Genomic DNA, 20,480 nt, shown 5'->3' with positions numbered 1-20,480 from the left:
AAATCTCTCCACCAATCCGTCCGTCTGGGGGTGGTATACAGAGGTACGGATGTGTGAGATTTTAAATAGTCTGCATAATTCCTTCATTACTTTCGACATAAATGGCGTACCTTGGTCAGTTAGGATTTCTTTGGGGATCCCAGTCCTAGAGAACATATAAAACAACTCACGTGCAATTGTTTTAGATGCAGTGTTTCTTAAGGGTACAGCCTCAGGATAGCGGGTCGCATAATCCAGGACTACCAAAATATACTGGTGTCCTCTAGCTGACTTTACAATGGGACCCACTAAATCCATGGCAATACGCTCAAAAGGCACCTCTATAATAGGGAGCGAAACCAAAGGACTGCGAAAATGTGACACTGGGGCACTAACCTGACATGTGGGGCACGACTCACAGTATTTTTTAATGTCATCATATATGGCCGGCCAAAAAAACCTCTGGAGAACCCTCTCTCGCGTTTTGTCAGTCCCCAAGTGTCCCCCAAGAACATGGTTATGTGCCATGTCAAGCACCTGACGCCGGTACGGCTTAGGTACCAGAAGCTGTTCCACAATCTCATCCTTAACCTTATTGACTCTATAGAAAAGATCATTAGTCACCGAAAAATGTGGAAATCTTTTTTCAGCATCTGGTTCCTGAGGTACCCCGTTCATAACAGCAACCTGCTCTCTCGCATTTTTGAGAGTGGGGTCCTGTAATTGTGCAGCCCCAAAATTATCGCTAGACACCTCTAAGTCTAGTATATTTTGCTCAGTGGGAGGAGCCTCCTCCTCCCCAGCCAGGACCTGCAAAGGAAAACAATCATTTTCATCCTGTACACTTTTATCATTCACAGTGGACAAGGCAACCACCTTAGAGGTATCCTCACTCCTTTTGGGGATTTTTCTTTTTTCCCAGAGAGCCCAGAATAAAGGAAAATCGCGCCCCAATATTACATTATGCATGAGGTTTTTAACCACACCCACTTCATATTGTACTGTGCCTTGTTCAGTCCCGACTTTAGCCAGCACTATAGGGTACACTTTTGTATCACCATGTATACACACAACGCTCATATGCTTTTTAAAATCTAAGTCCCCAGTCACCAGGCTAGCATGCACCAAGGTTACAAGGCTTCCTGAGTCCATTAACGCTTTAACAGGAAAGTCATTGATTGTGATGTTGCAGATTTGCGGTTCAGTCTCTAGTCCAGGAACTGCAGCACAAGATGGTTCCGCAAATAGCGACTGACGCCGGCTAGCGTCACATTCCATGGGTTCAGAGGTAAGAGGGCAATGGGCCGACACGTGTCCCGCCTCATGGCATCTCCAACACTGGATAGGGCCTGGTCTCTTTGGCAAGGAGCCCTTTTCAGAGCCCCTTAGCCACCCGGGACCATCACCAGTCTTTTGTCCCTGAGACACCACTTGAGCCCTTTTCCCTCCATCAGCACCCCTCCACACTCCCCCAATAGATGGAAGTCTCTTACCAGCTGACGGCACAGATCTGGCGCTCCGGGGAGGTGAAGATGCTGCAGGAACATCACGGAGGTAGTCCTCAGTCGCCTGGAACCTCTCCACAAGGTTGACAAGTTCGTTTGCATTCTTAGGATCACCTTGTCCCACCCAGCGTTGCAGGTCAGTAGGAAGTGCTCGGAGGTAGCGATCCATCACGACCTTCTCTAGGATTTGTGCATGAGTAGAAGTGTCTGGCTCCAACCACTTTCTTGCCAAATGGATTAGGTCATACATCTGGGACCTCGCTGATTTGTCAAGACTGTAGCTCCAGTTGCGTACCCTCCGGGCACGGACTGCAGTAGTAACTCCTAGTCGGGCAAGTATCTCCTCTTTTAGCCGAGTATAGTCCTTAACCTCTTGCTCACTGAGGTCATAGTAGGCCTTTTGGGGTTCACCTGTTAAATAGGGCGCAATTACCTCTGCCCACTCAGCGGCTGGTAACTTCTCTCGCTCAGCCACGCGCTCAAATACTGTTAGAAAGGCCTCAACATCGTCCTCAGCAGTCATCTTTTGCAGCGCTTTCTGCACAGTCCTTCTCCCAAAAAAAATCTCTGGAGCGGCTCCCATCACTGTGGGTGGATTAGCAACCACAGGCGCCTCTCGAATTGCTATCAGGTGCTCGATAAGTTGTTGTTGTGCAGCCATGGACTGTTCATGTCGTTGCTGTTGTTGCAAACTCACTTGCATAAACTGCTTCAGCATCTCCTCCATGTTGCTGGACTGTTCTTGGAGTGTAGTTGCAGCTTTCACCCAAGACATAAGCAGCTGTAGCCAAGTCTGTCCACACCGTTGCCCCTAGCAACCGTGTTGCCCGCTACCTCCACCAATTGTAAGGGATCTTCCCGGGGTAGGGTGTGTTTGGACACAGTTCACAGCAGACTTGGAATTTATAAAGCAGATCTTGGCGTTTATTCGTGGTACAAACAGTCCAGCAAACAAAATATACAGCAACACCGTGCTTTCTAAGTACAACAAAAATAAAAGTCCTAGCCCAGCTGGGCGCTTACTAACAGGTTCTGCTCACCTATCTGACACTTACAAACACAGCGTCTTTCGCCTGGATATCGCAGGGTGAGTTTTAGCTCCAGCAGTGGCTGTGCTTGCAGCTTCCTTCAACACACAGATTGTTCATTCCCTGGCTGAGAGCAATCACCTGCAGACCCTGCAGAGCCTTTAGCTTCCCAGGCTAATTAGGATCAAAGCTCACCTGATCCCAAACCCAGAACTGGATCGGGGGATGTGAAATGACAGGTCCCTCTACCAAACCTACCTGCCATTCCATATAAACCCAGGCCCGGCAAAATTAAATAACAACTCAGCAGCATATCGCTGCTGAGAAACTGATCCATCCTGGATTTACCATCTCACACTGTGTAGCAACCTAGGTGAGATGTACACCCCCTCGATCACTTCTCCAGTGACATGTCTACAATATATATATATATATATATATATATATATATATATATATATAGAGATCTATATCTATCTATATCCATCTATCTACATCTATATATATATATATATATATATATATATATATATATATATATATATATATACACACACACACACACACACACACACATAAAAGGCATTGTGTAATTTAACGGTCTTAAAAAATATTTTTTTTTTCACATCTATCTTCAGCCAGCCTTGATTTTCTAAAATTATCAACATGAAAAAAAAAAATCCTTGCAACCACTGCATTGCCATGGCACTTGGACAGGATTTTCCTGAACTCCCATCACCTGCTTACTGATTAGTAAATTCCTATACATTTTGCAAAGAACTTGAGATCAAATAACAGGCAAGTTTTTTATTGGGATAATTTACAATAATACAGTACATCAGAGATTCCAAGACTGTCCCATGGTCTCTTTCATCAATGGCACTAATCAATTCATTTTAGCAGGTAGAAACTCCTGCTCAGTGCTCAAAATTAGGCAAATGCAATGCAAGAGACTCTCAATAACTGCAGAACAAAACAAACTATAATGACTTTTGATATACAGTAATCCTTGAAGTGCATATAGTTCTGGAGAAGATTATTATTTATTCAGTTCAACCATTTTACACTTCATAATCCAGTGTTTTGCTATCTTACATTCACCAGCTGTCTTCAGGCTTTACCCCACCCTCATGTTCACCTCATTTCCCATTGCCCAGTATTTACATCTACCTTTACATTCCCTCAGTACGGTTTGTTGAGCACAATACTAAAAAGCAAAATATACCATGAAGACTGAAGAAGCCAGCATCTTTATTAGGTATTCACAGTAGAAAAATAGGATTTTATAACAGCTCACCTGTAAAATCCTTTTCTTGGAGTACATCACGGGACACAGATCAGCATAGTAATTACTATGTGGGTTATAGGCCAACTTCAGGTGATGGACACTGGCACACCCAAGACAGGAAGTCCACTCCCTATATAAACCCTCCTATACTGGGAGCAACTTAGTTTTTGTAGCAAAGCAATATACATATATTCGAAAAGAGGGGAGGGACCTATGTGTCCCGTGATGTACTCCAAGAAAAGGATTTTACAGGTAAGCTGTTATAAAAATCCTATATTCTTTATCGTACATCATGGGACACAGAGCAGCATAGTAATTACTATGTGGGACGCCCCAGAGCAATGCTATCTGAGGAGAGGGAGACACAAAAAAAAATCAGGGCATCATCAGACTTGAGGACCTATACTGCTGCCTGCAGCACACTGAGCCCAAAGGCGGCATTCTCATGCCTTTTTCACATCCACCTGATAGAATCTAGTGAATGTATGGACTGAAGATCGAGTTGCGACCCTGCAAATCTGAGTCATAGAGGTTTTGGTGATCCACTGCCCATGAAGCACCTACTGCTCTGGAAAAGCGTGCTCTAACTCGAAAAGGCGGAATCCTCCTTTTCAAACCATAAGCCTGGATAATAACCTGCCAAATCTACAAAAAAATGGACTTTGGCAAAATGAACGGACTTTAGTCCGTGTGTGTGCTAGTCCGTTCATTTGGAAAGTCCGGCGGGCTAGCACGCAGACGAGCAGATTGTCCACCGGAAAGCTGAGCCCGGCGGACAATTTTGAGTCAAGTCTTCTTTCAAAGTTCGCTGAACTTTTGGGAAGAAATAGTCAGCTGAAACCCACACATGTTGTCCGATCGTGTGTACGCAGCATTAGAGTCCATTCACACAGGAGCAACTTTGGATCTGACTTGAAGTCGTCCCAAGTTGCCTCAAGTCGCGCAACATGATAAAATCAATGTAAGTGAATGAGAGCTGTCTTAATGTACACTACTGAAGTCGCTCCGACTTCAGAAAAGGTTCCTGTACTACTTCAATCCGACTTCTAGGCAACTTGTACCCATTGATTTCAATAGAAGTTGCCTCCAAGTCTGATCCCCTGTCTTAACTGAAGCAACTTTCCAGGAAGTAAAAATAGTTTTCTAGGCAAACCCCTCCCTCCCACAGAGCTGATTATTATGTGATTGGCTACTGGTAAAGTCTCCTCTCCTGGAAGCAACTTCAAGTTGCCTTGTAAGTTGCCTCAAGTCGTGCTGTGATTCATACTCAAGTCGTGTCCAAGTTGCCTCCCAAAGTCACGCTCAAAGTCGTGTTGCCCCTGTGTGAACGGACCCTTAGTGTCTGTAGATTTATTGGAACGCTTTGATATTTTTTCAAAAAAGTACATGAATGCTATATTGGTACATTGGGGAACTGGAATTTAGAAAGAAAAAAAAGGTGAACAAAGGTGAACTCATCCTTTAAGCATAGCTTGGATACAACCACAACACCACAATCTAAATCATTTCAACTTATTTGGTGGTTTTGGTACTAGCTGGGACACAATATTTTATTTTATTTAGCGGTAATACGACAATGGCTTAAGAAGAAGATCTGGAAAGCTGGGGTTATAGGAAGAATTGCTAGCTTATTCATACATTATAAAAAAAATGTTGAAAACTCCTTTCTTCAGTTCATGGAGTGAATGGTCCCACACTACATATTTTATCTGCAATTACAACTTTTTTTTTTCTTACAAAATTGTAACATATTTCCTTTTTGCCATTTTTATACTCTTTGCACGTATGCCTTGATCAAACAAACATGAGCAGGGACTGCTATAAAATTTTAGTTGATCCATTCCACTGTACATACAGTAACATGCAAAACTTTTAGGCTGTAAAGTCAGAATGCTTTAAAAAAATATATATTTTAATTGTTTTTTATCAGTTTACAAAATGCAAAGTTAGCAAACAGAAGTAAAATCTAAATAAAATCTATATTTGGTGTGACTACCCTCTGGCTTCAAACCAGCATCAATTCTTAGACTTGCACACTCTGTACACTTGCAAAAAATCTGGGATTTTGTAGGATTAGAGTGAGGTGTATGATTAACCAATTATACCAAGCAGGTGCTAATGATCATCAATTTCATTGGTAGGTTGAAACACAGCCATTAATTGAAATAGAAACAACTGTGCGGGAGGCCTAAAACTGGGTAAGGAACAGCCAAACTCTGCTAGTAAGGTGAGGTTGTTGTGAGGGAGATTACATGAAGAGGCAGAAGGATTTGAGGCAGCTTACATCCACAGAAGATCTGTGGTTAGTTCTCCAAGATGTTTGGAACAACTTACCTGCCGAGTGCCTTCAAACACTATGTACAAGTGTACCTAGAAGAATTGATGCTGCTTTGAAGGCAAATATTAATTTGATTTGGATTTTTCTTCTGTTCATTTACTTTCAATATTGTTAATCAACAAAAATAAACTATTTGTGAAAGAATTCTTAATTTACAGCATTTTTCCCCACCTGCTTAAAACTTTTGCACAGTGGAGTATCTGTGGAGTATCTGTCACATATTATTTACTTACCTTAAAATGATATTAAAATCAATTTAAAAACAAAACAAAAACAAACATGTCATACTTACCTGCTCTATGCAGTGGTTTTGCACAGATTAGCCCCAATCCTCCTCTTCTCGGGTCCCCAGCCAGCATTCCTGGCCCTCCCTTCAGTCAAGTGCCCCCACAGCAAGCAGCTTGCAATGTGGGCACCCGAGCAAGCTCGGTCCTGAGCTGCGGCTCTGCATCTCCATTCACAAGCAGAGCCGTGGCTCAGCCCCACCCCCTCTCTCTCCTCATTGGCTCACTGGCTGTCTTAGCCAATGAGAAGGGAGAGTCCCAGGAGAGCCTAGGGGGGCTGCTGCACAGAGAAGGTTTTGTACCTCTAATGCATAGAATGTACAAATGGGGAAAAGCCCTCAGCCTTTACAAAAACTTTAATTTCATCTGAATACTAAAATTGATTTTGCTGTTTTTCACACTAGGCAACCACTTAGCTTGCCTATCTCTAAATATGGCCCTCCTACCACAAGTGTTTTGCTTCATAACAAACTATAAAACCTAGCTAATTCCTATTCCATAAGGTATCAAGAAGCAGAGGACTTCAGTTCTTCATTACTTGAATCTGCTTTCTGCTATCATCATAGACATGCTAATAATACATTAAGCTGTCAATTGTGACTATTTATGTGTGCATTCTGTAATGTTCAGTGTCAGCATTATACATCATATGTGAGCTAAAATAAAACATTAAAAAAAGAATATATTACTCATATTACTCATTACTCTCAACACACCATAGTATTCTAGGCTTCATAGATGCAGTCCATTATGCTTTACCTTTGCAGGGAAAAAAAGAGGAAGTAAACCCATCAGGGTTTACTTCCTCTTTAAATATATTTTGTGTGACTATAGCTGCCATTCCAAGCACATCTTCCAATTTTCACAACGAATGCAAGGCATTCTCTGATTGGACAAGGTGAAGAGTCGGGTCAGTGACGTCACAATACTCACTGTTCAATCAGAAAATGCTTTCCATTCATTGAGAAAAATGCAAGATATTCTATAAACAGTGCCCATGCTGAGCAGGTGAGATCCTGTGGTTACTATGCAGCAGGGTCGCAGCTCTGCACACTCCTCGGAAAGATTCTCAGCTTTCACAGCAATGCCACAGGTAGGACCATAATAACTACGCAAAAAAATCCCTCCCTAGAATTCAGCTTCAAAGCAGATGAAGCCCCAGACTCTATGTGAAATGTCAGGAGGAAAAAGAGAAAGAGATACGACTGTGGCGCTGAGGTCTCTGAGACCTGCCATGCAAACATCTGAGCAGGCATGGAACTAAAACAGGAGCTCCACTTTCACTTGCTTGTAAACAAGAAAATTTGTAGGATTTAAAAGATAGCGTTCATCGAGGTTGGTGACTTTTGAATAAGCGGCACCTTCAACTGTTTTAATACAAGTATATTCAATGCCTAGAGATACACCTTCAAAAAATATATATTGTATCATACCTCAGCCCCTCATCCATCAGTGTCCTGTTCTACTTTACATTAAAACAAGCTGTTTCTTCTATACATTTCTCTGTTTTCAAATTTTAGATATTTTTTATCTTATAATTGTACCTTAGTTGAAGAATCCACTGAAGACCCCCTTTCCAGCAGTTCATTAACAAGATAGAGATGTCCTTCTTTGGCAGCAAGATGCAAAGCATTGAGTCCATTCTGAAACAAAAAAAAAAAAAAAAATCTAGTCAATGTTTAGAAAAAAGATTTATTTTTCTACATTTCACTAACCCATTCACTGTGCCCCTACTGAGATCACTGTAAGCAAGTGGTTAGTACTTTAGGGATATAACCACCCAATAGCCCAGAAGTCAAGCTAAAATACATATAGTATGCATTGCATGATGTGACTGAAGCATTCTGATTACACTGTCTAACATGTGTGCCCTCTAGTGGCTATAAATTAGAATAAGAACTATAAGTAACATATACAGTGCCTTGAAAAAGTATTCACACCCCCTTGAAATTTTGCACATTTTGTCATGTTACAACCAAAAACGTAAATGTATTTTACTGGGATTTTATGTGATAGACCAACACAATGTAGCACATCACTGGAAAAATTGGAAGGAAAATAAAAAATGGTTTTCAAATTTTTTCACAAATAAATATCTGAAAAGTGTGGCAAGCATTTGTATTCAGCCACCTTTACTCTGATAACCCTAAATAAAATCTAGTGGAACCAATTGCCTTCAGAAGTCACCTAATTAGTAAATAGAGTCCACCTGTGTGTAATTTAATCTCAGTATAAATAAAGATGTTGTGCGAAGCCCTCAGAAGTTTGTTAGTGAACAAACAGCATAATGAAGGCCAAGGAACACACCAGACAGGTCAGGGATAAAGTTGTGGAGAAGTTTAAAGCAGGGTTAGGTTATAAAAAAATATCCCAAGCTTTGAACATCTCACAGAGCACTGTTCAATCCATCATCTGAAAATGGAAAGAGTATGGCACAACTGCAAACCTACCAAGACATGACTGTCCACCTAAACTGACAGGCCAGGCAAGGAGAGCATTAATCAGAGAAGCAGCAAAGAGGCCCATGGTAACTCTAGAGGAGCTGCAGAGATCCACAGCTCTGGTGGGAGAATCTGTCCACAGGACAACTATTACTCGTGCACTCCACAAATCTGATCTTTATGGAAGAGTGGCAAGAAGAAAGCCATTGTTGAAAGCAAGCCATAAGAAGTCCTGTTTGCAGTTTGCGAGAACCATGCGGGGGACACAACAAACATGTGGAAGAGCGTGCTCTGGTCAGATGAGACCAAAATTTAACTTTTTGGCCTCAAAGAAAAATGCTGTGTGGCAGAAAATCAACACTGCACATCACCCTGAACACACCATCCCCACCGTGAAACATGGTTTCTACAGCATCATGTTGTGGGGATGCTGTTCTTCAGTGGGGACAGGGAAGCTGGCCAGAGTTAATGGAAAGTTGGATGGAGGCAAATACAGGGCAATGTTAAGAAAACCTCTTAGAATCTGCAAAAGACTTAAGACTGGGGCAGAGGTTCACCTTCCAGCAGGACAACGACCCTAAATATACAGCCAGGGCTACAATGGAATGGTTTAGATCAAAGCATATTCATGTGTTAGAATGACCCAATCAAAATCCAGAAAAAAATCTATTGAGAATCTGTGGCAAGACTTAAAAATTACTGTTCACAGACGCTCTCCATCCAATCTGACAGAGATATTTTGCAAAGAAGAATGGGCAAAAATGTCACGCTCTAGATGTGCAAAGATGGTAGAGACATCCCCAAAACGACTTGTAGCTGTAATTGCAGTGAAAGGTGGTTCTACAAAGTATTAACTCAGGAGGGCTAAATACAAATACACTCCACCCTTTTCACATATTTATTTGTAAAAAAAATTGAAAACCATTTATAATTTTCCTTCCACTTCACTTTCATGTGCCACATTGTGTTGGTCTATCACATAAAATCCCAATAAAATACATTTACGTTTTTGGTTGTAACATGTCAAAGAATGGAAAATTTCAAGGGGTGTGAATACTTTTTCAAGGCATCTGTATTATGACAGCAGCATGCAAACTTGAAAAAGTTCCTTGTAAATAAAGAATGACTTGCCAATAAGGTAGACAGTGCATAGTTATTAATCTTACTGATAAAAAAGTTGCTGCTTTAAGCTTGTGTTGTTCATAATATTTTCAAGATGTCTTTACTTTTCCCAAAAAACTAAATGACTGCAAGGGTGTACATTGCAGATGTCTCCATAGCAAAGGAACATTTTGGATTTCATGTTGAAATCTATCACTTATATTTAAAGCAGTATTAAATCCCCCCATTAAATATATTGCAGTTCCACTAGAAGGTGGTAACTTTTATTCCATCTTGCCACAACTTTTTAATTCACAACCACCACATCAACATAATAGTACCCCCATCTTCAATTCTATGGTCCTGCAAGGACAACTTAAGAATTTTGTATATTTTCCCTGTGTTTGTGTGGGAGTACTTTCACAATTCAAAAATATATCAGAAATTGAATTGTCTTTCATGCCAAAAATTGTCCATATTTATTTCTTAATTGTCTGAAACAAATTGTTGAGTTAAATGATAAAATTAGACCATTCAATGTGCAGTCAGAGAAGCATTGCTGGCTGAACATGTTTTGCCAGCAATGCGTCTAAAGGCACTATATGATCAGACGCACTGGTGCTGTCAGCCATCTGCTGAGGGTTTACTTGGGCTGTTTAGCAGAGAGACGTATGCCAGTCTCATCCTGCCTCCCCCCTCCCCCGCTGTGTCTTCAGCAATTGGTTCTCCGCCTCCTAAACAGCTCCTGGGCTAGACTTTCTGATGATGGCTTCCGCACATCCACTGACTGACAGATATACATATATATTTTTTTGTTTTTATTTTATTTTTAAGAGTACATCTGATCAGCATTAGCAACTCCTGATGAAGTGAACTGAGATTGACAAAACGTGTTGAGGGAGCTATGATGTGACTTAGCCAACCCCTTTTTAATGTCTTCATTATATACCCCAGTAATAGTTGTATATGAATTAGTGATGGATGTACTCTTATAATGTTTATGTCTATATAATTTATGTACCATATTGAATGTTTTTAAGGTTTTTTGAATAACATTTATGATTATTTTAAGGACTTTATTGGTTCCAAAGGCACTAGCGATCTTTCTAAATTCTGAATTATGTGGGTACTGAGCTACGCCATGCTACGCACAGAATCATTGTTTTTATATGGTGATATGGTAATAGCATGTAATAATAGCATGTCCTTCTCAGATCATCTGTAGTGCAGCTAAGCCAGGAGACCCACACCTGTTAGCCCCTACACAGCTAAAAGTTCAACAGCTAAAAGAGGAGAGGGCAGCCCTGCACATTGTAGGTAATACTTCATTACGGGTAAGAAACGTAACTAAAGTTGTAAAGGAAAAAAATTTAGTTTTTTTAGCAATAGTTTAGCTTTAAGGTATATCTACACACAATAACACAAATACAATATATTTCTTCTTACTATTCCTTAGAAGTGGTGGCTGCATTTGTATTTTTTCCTCAAGCATGTTTTCTGCAACTATAAAAACATTCCTGATGATCCTGCTAGAAATCGTGTGCTCTTGTAACTCCCTTTGCACAGAAAATAAATATCCGACAATGTTATCTGTCTACCCAGATATCTTTTATGGGCTACAGAACACCTCAGCGTATGTAATATAGATCTGGGAGTGCTTGGTAGTTCTAACACACTGCCTTTGGACCAAGATACCAATGTTGCTTCTCCAAGGATACAAGGATACAGCACAGTGAGTGAGCATTGTCACACTTGTACAGAAAGTTTGTTACTGGCAGGATCACCAGGTGAAAATAAAAGAACAAAAAGAAACAAATGCAGTCCCTATATGACTGTGTCTCCTAATCGCTAATTTACTCCATGCTAATAACCTTCAATAACTGGTTCTAAACTATTGCCCATGCAGCATACCACTAGCTGACCACCAGCTTTCCCAGGAATAGCAACATACTTGGTGCTGCAGTGAACACAGCTGATCACAATGCTTGTTACAGTGGTCAGAGTATCATATGATCGCTATGACCAATCATAGGGTTCACATAATAACATGTAGGTAAAACTGTCAGGAATGGCTTTCATTCCTGGCAGTTTGCTTACTATTGGGATGCTGCGATTAGCCCACAGCTATCGCATGGTACCTGGGCCAATCACAGCCCTCTGTACTGTCAGATTAGTTGTAGCCAATCACAGCATCACGATAGTAAACAATGAGTCATGAATGAAAGCCATTCGTGACAGTTCAAACAATTGCTGTAACAGTGATTATCACTGTAACAAGCAATCACAGTGTTAAAAAAAAACCTGATCACCTCCCCAGAGTAATGCAGTTTCACTAGGGTGACAATGAGCTACTCTGATAACAGTATGCAAAAAAAGATATACAGTATCTCACAAAAGTATGTACACTCCTCGCATTTTTGTAAAAAAGTTATTATGTCTTTTCATTTGACAACATGTGACAACACTGAAGAAATTACACTTTGCTACAGTGCAAAGGAGTGTACAGCTTGTATAACTGTGTAAATGAGCTGTCCCCTCAAAATAACTCAACACACAGCCATTAATGTCTAAACCGCTGGCAACAAAAGTGAGTACACCCGTAAGTGAAAATGTCCAAATTAGGCCCAGTTAGCCATTTTCCCTCCCCGGTGCCATGTGACTTGTTAGTGTTACAAGGTCTCAGGTGTGAATGGTGAGCAGGTGTGTTCAATTTGGTGTTATCGCTCTCACTCTCTCATACTGGTCACTGGAAGTTCAACATGACACCTCATGGCAAAGAACTATCTGAGGATCTGAAAAAAAAAAATGTTGCTCTACATAAAGATGGCCTAGACCAGGGATGGCCAACCTTGGCACCCCAGATATTTTGGAACTACATTTCCCATGATGCTCAAGTACACTGCAGAGTGCATGAGCATTATGGGAAATGTAGTTCCAAAACATCTGGGGTGCCAAGGTTCGCCATCACTGGCCTAGACTATAAGAAGATTGCCAAGTCCCTGAAACTGGGCTGCAGCATGGTGGCCAAAACCATACAGCGGTTTAACAGGACAGATCCCACTCAGAACAGGCCTCGCTATGGTCGACCAAAGGAGTTCAGTGCACATGTTCAGTGTCATATCCAGAGGTTGTCTTTGGGAAATAGACGTATGAGTGCTGCCAGCATTGCTGCAGAGGTTGAAGGGGTGGGCGGTCAGCCTGTCAGTGCTCAGACCATACACCGCATCAAATTGGTCTGCATGGCTGTCCTCCCAGAAGGAAGCCTCTTCTAAAGACGATGCATAAGAAAGTCTGCAAACAGTTGGCTGAAGAAAAGCAGACTAAGGACATGGATTATTGGAACCATGTCCTGTGGTCTGATAAGACCAAGATAAACTTATTTGGTTCAAATGGTGTCGACCAAGTGTGGCAGTAACAGGTGAGGAGTACAAAGACAAGTGGGTCTTGCCTACAGTCAAGCGTGGTGGTGGGGGTGTCATGGTCTGGGGCTGCATGAGTGCTGCCGTCACTGGGGAGCTACGGTTCATTGAGGGAACCATGAATGCCAACATGTACTGTGACGTACTGAAGCATAGCATGATCAATCCACTCCCTTCAGAGACCAGGCCACAGGGCAGTATTCCAACATGATAACAACCCCAAACACACCTCCAAGACGACCACTGCCTTGCTAAAGAAGCTGAGGGTAAAGATGATGGACTGGGCAAACATGTCTCCAGACCTAAACCCTATGGAGCATCTGTGGGGCATCCTCAAACAGAAGGAGGAGCACAAGATCTCTAACATCCACCAGCTTTGTGATTGTTATCATGGAGGAGTGGAAGAGGACTCCAGTGAAAACCTGTGAAGCTCTGGTGAACTCAATGCCCAAGAGTAGGGATGAGCTTGGTGTTCGGGTCGAACGCACGTTTGACTCGAACAGCGGCTGTTCGCCCGTTTGGCAAAGCCAGAACTCTGTGGGCCGTCCGCGCCAAATTCGCCATCGCAGTGCATTGCTGGCTCATGATTGGCCAAGCATGCACTGTAACCCCACATGCTTTGCCAATCACAGCGCCAGCAGCGAGGAGAGCCATGATTGGCCATAGGCAGGATGCCTGTGGCCAATTATAGCTCAGGCTGTGTAGTACACGCCCCACACTATATAAGGCCGCCAGCGCGGCGGCCTTGTGTAGTGTTCTGGCGTCTGCAGGAGTTAGTGGATGTTGTGTGTGTGCCTTCATCGCACAATACATCTGTATCTACTCTTCATTGCTGTTATGAGTGTTCTCTAATTGAGCCATCTGCCATCTGCAGGAGTTAGTGGGCAACTGGGTGTTGTCTGTGTGCCTGCACCGCAGAATACACCAGGTATCTACCCTTTGTTGCAGTTCTCTAATTGAGCCATCTGCCATCTGTAGGAGTTAGTGGGCGACTGGGTGTTGTCTGTGTGCCTGCACCGCAAAATACACCTGTATCTACCCTTTGTTGCTGTTCTCTAATTGAGCCATCTGCAGGAGTTAGTGGGCGACTGGGTGTTGTCTGTGTGCCTGCACCGCAGAATACACCTGTATCTACCCATTGTCGCTGTTCTCTAATTGAGCCATCTGCCATCTGCAGGAGTTAGTGGGCGACTGGGTGTTGTCTGTGAGCCTTCACCGCAGAATACACCTGTATCTACCCATTGTCGCTGTTCTCTAATTGAGCCATCTGCCATCTGCAGGAGATAGTGGGCGACTGGGTGTTGTCTGTGTGTCTGCACCACAAAATACATCTGTATCTACCCTTTGATGCAGTTCTCTAATTGAGCCATCTGCAGGAGTTATTGGGTGACTGGGTGTTGTCTGTGTGCCTGCACCGCAGAATACACCTGTATCTACCCTTCATTGCTGTTCTCTAATTTAGCCATCTGCAGGAGTTAGTTTGTGTTGTGTGCCTCCAGCACAGTATACACCTGTAGCTACCTATATTGCTCTTCTCTAATTGAGCCATCTGCAGGAGTTAGTTGGTGTTGTGTGCCTCCAGCACAGCACAGTATACACCTATATCTACCCTTTATTGCTGGTGTTCTATAATAAAGGCATCTGCAGGAGTTAGTGGGTGTTGTGTGCCTCCAGCACAGCATACACCTACAGTATAGCTGCCCTTTATTGCTGGTGTTCTATAATAAAGGCATCTGCAGGAGTTAGTGGGTGTTGTGTGCCTCCAGCACAGCATACACCTACAGTATATCTGCCCTTTATTGCTGGTGTTCTATAATAAAGGCATCTGCAGGAGTTAGTGGGTGTTGTGTGCCTCCAGCACAGCACATTATACACCTATATCTACCCTTTATTGCTGGGGTTCTATAATAAAGGCATCTGCAGGAGTTAGTGGGTGTTGTGTGCCTCCAGCACAGCACAGTATACACCTGTATCTACCCTTTATTGCTGGTGTTCTATAATAAAGACATCTGCAGGAGTTAGTGGGTGTTGTGTGCCTCCAGCACACCACAGTATATACCTGTGCCTACCCTTTATTGTTGGTGTTCTATAATAAAGGTATCTGCAGGAGTTAGTGGGTGTTGTGTGCCTCCAGCACAGCACAATATACACCTATATCTGCCCTTTATTGCTGGTGTTCTATAATAAAGGCATCTGCAGGAGTTAGTGGGTGTTGTGTGCCTCCATCACAGCACAGTATACACCTATATCTACCCTTCATTGCTGGGGTTCTATAATAAAGGCATCTGCAGGAGTTAGTGGGTGTTGTGTGCCTCCAGCACAGCACAGTATACACCTGTATCTACCCTTTATTGCTGGTGTTCTATAATAAAGGCATCTGCAGGAGTTAGTGGGTGTTGTGTGCCTCCAACACAGCACAGTATACACCTGTATCTACCCTTTATTGCTGGTGTTCTATAATAAAGGCATCTGCAGGAGTTAGTGGGTGTTGTGTGCCTCCAGCACAGCACAATATACACCTGTATCTGCCCTTTATTGCTGGTGTTCTATAATAAAGGAATCTGCAGGAGTTAGTGGGTGTTTTGTGCCTTCAGCACAATATACACTACCCAATTGCTGGTTTTCCCATCTCCCTGCAGGCCATTACCATGTCTGGAAGGCCAACAAGGAGAGGCAGACAGGCACGAGCCAATAAAAGAGGGCAAGCAGGCTCTGTGTCTAGAGACAACAGTGCTGGTCATGGACGCGGTGCATCGTCATCAGCACGTGGCCATGGGACACGCTTGTCCTTATTTTTGGCAGCTGGATGTGTTGAGCCGCATCATGCCGAAGACTTGGTAGAGTAGATGACTAAGCCCTCTTCATCCTCCTCATCCTCTCTCACCCAGGCTCAGGGTACTAGCAAAGCAGCTGCCAACGCATCCTCTTCCCTCGTCTCAATGTCATCATCAGTGACTCCTTCCCTAGACCCACCACTTCCTCCTGAGGAGTCCCCCGAACTGTTTGAGTACAGTGTTGGGTACATGCTCCAGGAGGATGCCCAGTGTTTTGTAGGCTCTGATGATGATACTCAGCTAGAGGAAGGCAGTAGCGTGAGTGCAGAGAGAGGGGATGCTCAAGAAGGACAGCAATCTAGCAGTCATGTTCCACAAGCTGCAGCATACTGCCAGGTTTGCTCCAGTGATGAAGAGGTAGGGGATGATGAGGGCACTGACTCCACGTGGGTGCCTGGTAGGAGAGAGGAGGAGGCACATCTCCACCGAGGCAGGATGCCCTCCGGGGGCCAGCTTAGGGGCAGCACACCAACTGAATCACACTGCAGAGCTCCGCCTGTGCAGGGCGCTGCCTCTGCGCGTTATTCTAAAAGTTCTTTGGTGTGGGCCTTTTTTGAGACGAGTGCATCAGATCGCACTGCTGCTATTTGTACCATATGTCTCAAGCGTATCTCGCGTGGCCTACCAGGCACCCACGTGGAGTCAGTGCACTCAGCCACTTCACCAGACATATGTTGACCTGCCATGCAGCTCGTTGGCAAGCTTACCTCAAAGACCCACACCAAAGAACAAAGCGGACCTCTCCTTGCTCCTCATCAGCTGGGATCTCCAACCCCACTAGACCTTCAGTCCTCTCTGAAACCTGTGCTGAGAGCAATGAAGGTGTAGAATTAGGTGTGTCACAGCCAAGTGCTTCCGGGCACTCTGCTAGCAGTACACCCACGTCCGATTGTAGCAAGCAAATTTCCCTGCCCTAGCTGCTGGGCCGTAGAAAGAAGTTCACTGCCAGCCATCCACATGCCCAGCGGCTAAATGCCTGCTTGGCTAAATTGGTAGCACTTCAACTGCTACCTTTTCATCTGGTAGACTCGGCCCCCTTCCGTGAGTTTGTGCAATGTGTGGTTCCTCAGTGGTTTTTCTCACGGAAGGTGATTCCGGCTCTCTACCGGCATGTGGAAGGCAATGTCCTTGCCTCACTGGACAGGGTGGTCAGCGGTAAGGTACATATTACCGCTGACTCATGGTCCAGCTGGCATGGACAGGGACGTTACCTGTCTTTCACAGCCCATTGGGTCACTCTTCTGGCAGCTGGGAAGGATGCAGGACAAGGTGCAGTAGTGTTGGAGGTTGTTCCACCACCACGCCTCCAAAATGCTACTACTGGTTGTGACACACCTCTCTCCTCCACCCCCTCCTCTTCTTCTTCCTCCATGGCCTCTTCCAGTGCTCTGTCCTCTGAACCAGCGGTGCTCCGTAGGCATTCAAGGGGCTACGCAAGTACGCAGGCAAAACAGTGATCCACGGTACAGGGGTAAGGTTGCGGACCTTATCTTGCCGTCGCAGAGGGAGCAAAGGATGAGACATCTCCGGGAGGCCTTGCAGAAAGGTCTATGCAATGCGTTCCCAGAGACTGGGAGGTTACAAACTCCTGGTCCTGGACAACGTGTTGCTGAGGCATCGTTCAGAAGGAGCGGTGGAGAAGGTGGCTGTCTGACCGATGCGTTCAGACAATTTTTTAGTCCACAGCCCCAAGGTATGATCAGTTCCAGCAACCATTGCCAGCGTCTGATTTACATGGTGCAGGAATACCTAGGGGCAAAGTCAGACTTGGACACCTTTCCCACCGAAAATCCTCTGGCTTACTGGGTCTTGAGGATGGATCACTGGCCAGAGCTTGCACAGTATGCAATTGAGCTACTGGCCTGTCCTGCATCCAGCGTTCTTTCAGAACGCACATTCAGTGCTGCTGGTGGATTTGTAACCGATCACAGGGTGCGCCTGTCCACCGACTCGGTTGATCGACTGACCTTCATAAAGATGAATCAGTCTTGGATCACCACCAGCTACCAAGCACTTGAAGCTGATGTAACCGAATAATTTGTTTTGAAATATCACATCCCTTCAAGACTGCCTATGCTGATTCTGAGTGACTGTCCTGTTATGTTGACTGTCTATCCTCTTCCTCCTCCGCTGATATCTTGGAAGAACATTTTTGGTTATGGGTGATGCCACCAGCCCAACGTGTGTCAGGTTTAATCCCACAAGAAAGGAGGAGGCAGCGGCACCCTTTTCGTCCGGCAAGAAGGTCCCGGGAGAGTTTCAAGGAGGCAAGTTCCTATAGACCTGGTAGACCATTCTCCAGGCAATGGAGGCCAGCTGGTTCTTCCTTTCTGAAAGCCTCCAAGTCCAAGCAGGGCCAAGCCCCCAAGTCCTCCGATAAGACCTTTTGAAGGTTTCTCCGCCCAAGACCCTCAAGTGGGAGTAAGACTCGCTCGGTTCGAGAGGGTTTGGGCAGACGAAATTCAGGATGCTTGGGTGTTGTCCATAATTCAAGACAGCTATCATCTCGAGTTTGGGTCAAGACCTCTGCAGTCCCTGTTCATGGAAACCAAAGTTCCCACCTCCTTGGAGAAGAGACAGTGTTTGCAAGCATATATATACAGTTTGCTGACAGCGGGGGCCATCGTTCTGGTACCAAAGCAAGAACGAGGTCTGGGAGTCTATTCCACATTGTTCCTGGTGACAAAAGCTTCAGGAGGTTTTAGTCTTAAACCTGAAGGCCCTAAATTTGTATATGAGGGTCCCTCCTTTCAAGATGGAATTGCTGGAGACTATCATGTCCGTGGTGAAAGAAGGAGATTGGATGACCTCCATTGATTTGGCAGATGCCTATCTACATGTTCCCATCCATCTGGCTCATCACTGTCTCCTCAGGTTTGCGGTGGAAGGCTCTCATTACCAGTTTCGGTGCCTCCAGTTCGGCCTTTGCACAGCACCCAGAAAGTGCTCTCAGCCGTCATCGCGACCCTCAGAGTCAAGGACGTTCAAGTTTTTCATTACCTGGACGATCTGTTGCTACTAGCCTCTTCAGAACATCTTCTACATGATCCTGTTCTTTATTTCATCTAACCTTGAGGACAGTTTTCCTGATGGCCATAGCATCTGCTAGGCGAGTTTCTGAATTATGTGCCTTTTCTTCCAAGGAGCCTTTTTGTGTGGTTTTTCCCGACAAGATTATTCTCAGTCCGCTTCCTAGCTTTCTACCGAAAGTCTCTACGGCCTTTCACATGAATTGGGGTTCTGTCTTCCCAGCCTTTACTGTCGATCAGTCTCAGGAGGACTGGAAGAAGTTGGACCTGGTCTCCTCTATTTTAGTTTACTTGGAGCGAACTTAGAGTTTTCACAAGCAAGACCAGTTGTTCGTCTTTCCTATGGGGTCGAAAAAGGGCATGGCAGCTCCCCCTAGGGTTGTCTTATCCTGGATTGAGAAGACCATCCATACCGATTATGAATCCTTGGGCCTTCCCTCCCCGGCGGAGATCAAAAGCACATTCAACTAGGGGTATGGCTGCATCATGGGCAGCTTATGCTAAAGTGGTATCTGAGGTAGTGTGCAGAGCAGCAAGTTGGAGCGTGCCCAATACCTTCATCCAGCATTATAGGCTAAATGTAGCCCTCTCCCCTATGGACATCTTTGGTTCTTCTGTTATTTCTGCGGCTGTCGGCCATTAAAATTGTTTAGCAGCAGTTCTCTTCTGTGTTTTATTCTTCCCTCCCTTATTGAAGGTTGCTTGGTACATCCCATTGTAGGCTGACGTGGGGAGGTCCAGGAATAAGGAAAATTGTTGCCCATACTTACCGTAATTTTCCTTTCCTGGATCCTCCCCATGTCAGCCGGGGATTCCCATCTTGTTATCCATCGCGAGGAAGGGTGTTGGAACGTCGTGCTGGTCTGACAGACGCCCTTTATGGGCTAGAAAAAAAGGTATTCCTGGAGGGGTCAGAGGGGGTGGAGCTGACCCATTGTAGGCTGACATTGGGATGATCCAGGAAAGGAAAATTACAGTAAGTATGGGCAACAATTTTCCTTAATACACACACAGTTGTGTTCGCAAGTTTACATACCCTAGCTGAAGTTTTGATTTCTCTGCCATTTCAGAGAATATGAATAATAACACCAAAACCTTTCTTTCACAGATTGTTATTGTTTGGCTGAAGCCATTTATTATCAATCAACTGTGTTTACTCTTTTTAAATCATAGTGACAACATAAACTACTCAAATGACCCTGATCAAAAGTTTACATACCCCAGTTCTTAACAC

At 44.1% G+C, this 20,480-nt stretch overlaps 1 protein-coding gene across 35 annotated transcripts in view; it reads right to left on the bottom strand.

The window, feature by feature from the left end:
- Window positions 1-20,480, bottom strand: part of ANK2 (ankyrin 2) — a 749,119-nt gene that overhangs the window by 236,026 nt on the left and 492,613 nt on the right. For all 35 annotated transcript variants that reach the window (XM_077476764.1, XM_077476769.1, XM_077476760.1 and 32 more), the window contains one exon: window positions 7,967-8,065. In XM_077476764.1, the coding sequence (XP_077332890.1) occupies window positions 7,967-8,065 (99 nt within the window). The remainder of the gene's footprint in view (window positions 1-7,966; window positions 8,066-20,480) is intronic.

Source organism: Lithobates pipiens, unplaced genomic scaffold (genome assembly GCF_037356315.1).
Source record: "Lithobates pipiens isolate NorthernLeopardFrog02 unplaced genomic scaffold, aLitPip1_a1.2 Scaffold_13, whole genome shotgun sequence".
Taxonomy (NCBI): domain Eukaryota; kingdom Metazoa; phylum Chordata; class Amphibia; order Anura; family Ranidae; genus Lithobates; species Lithobates pipiens.
This window is presented reverse-complemented; position numbering and strand designations above follow the sequence as displayed.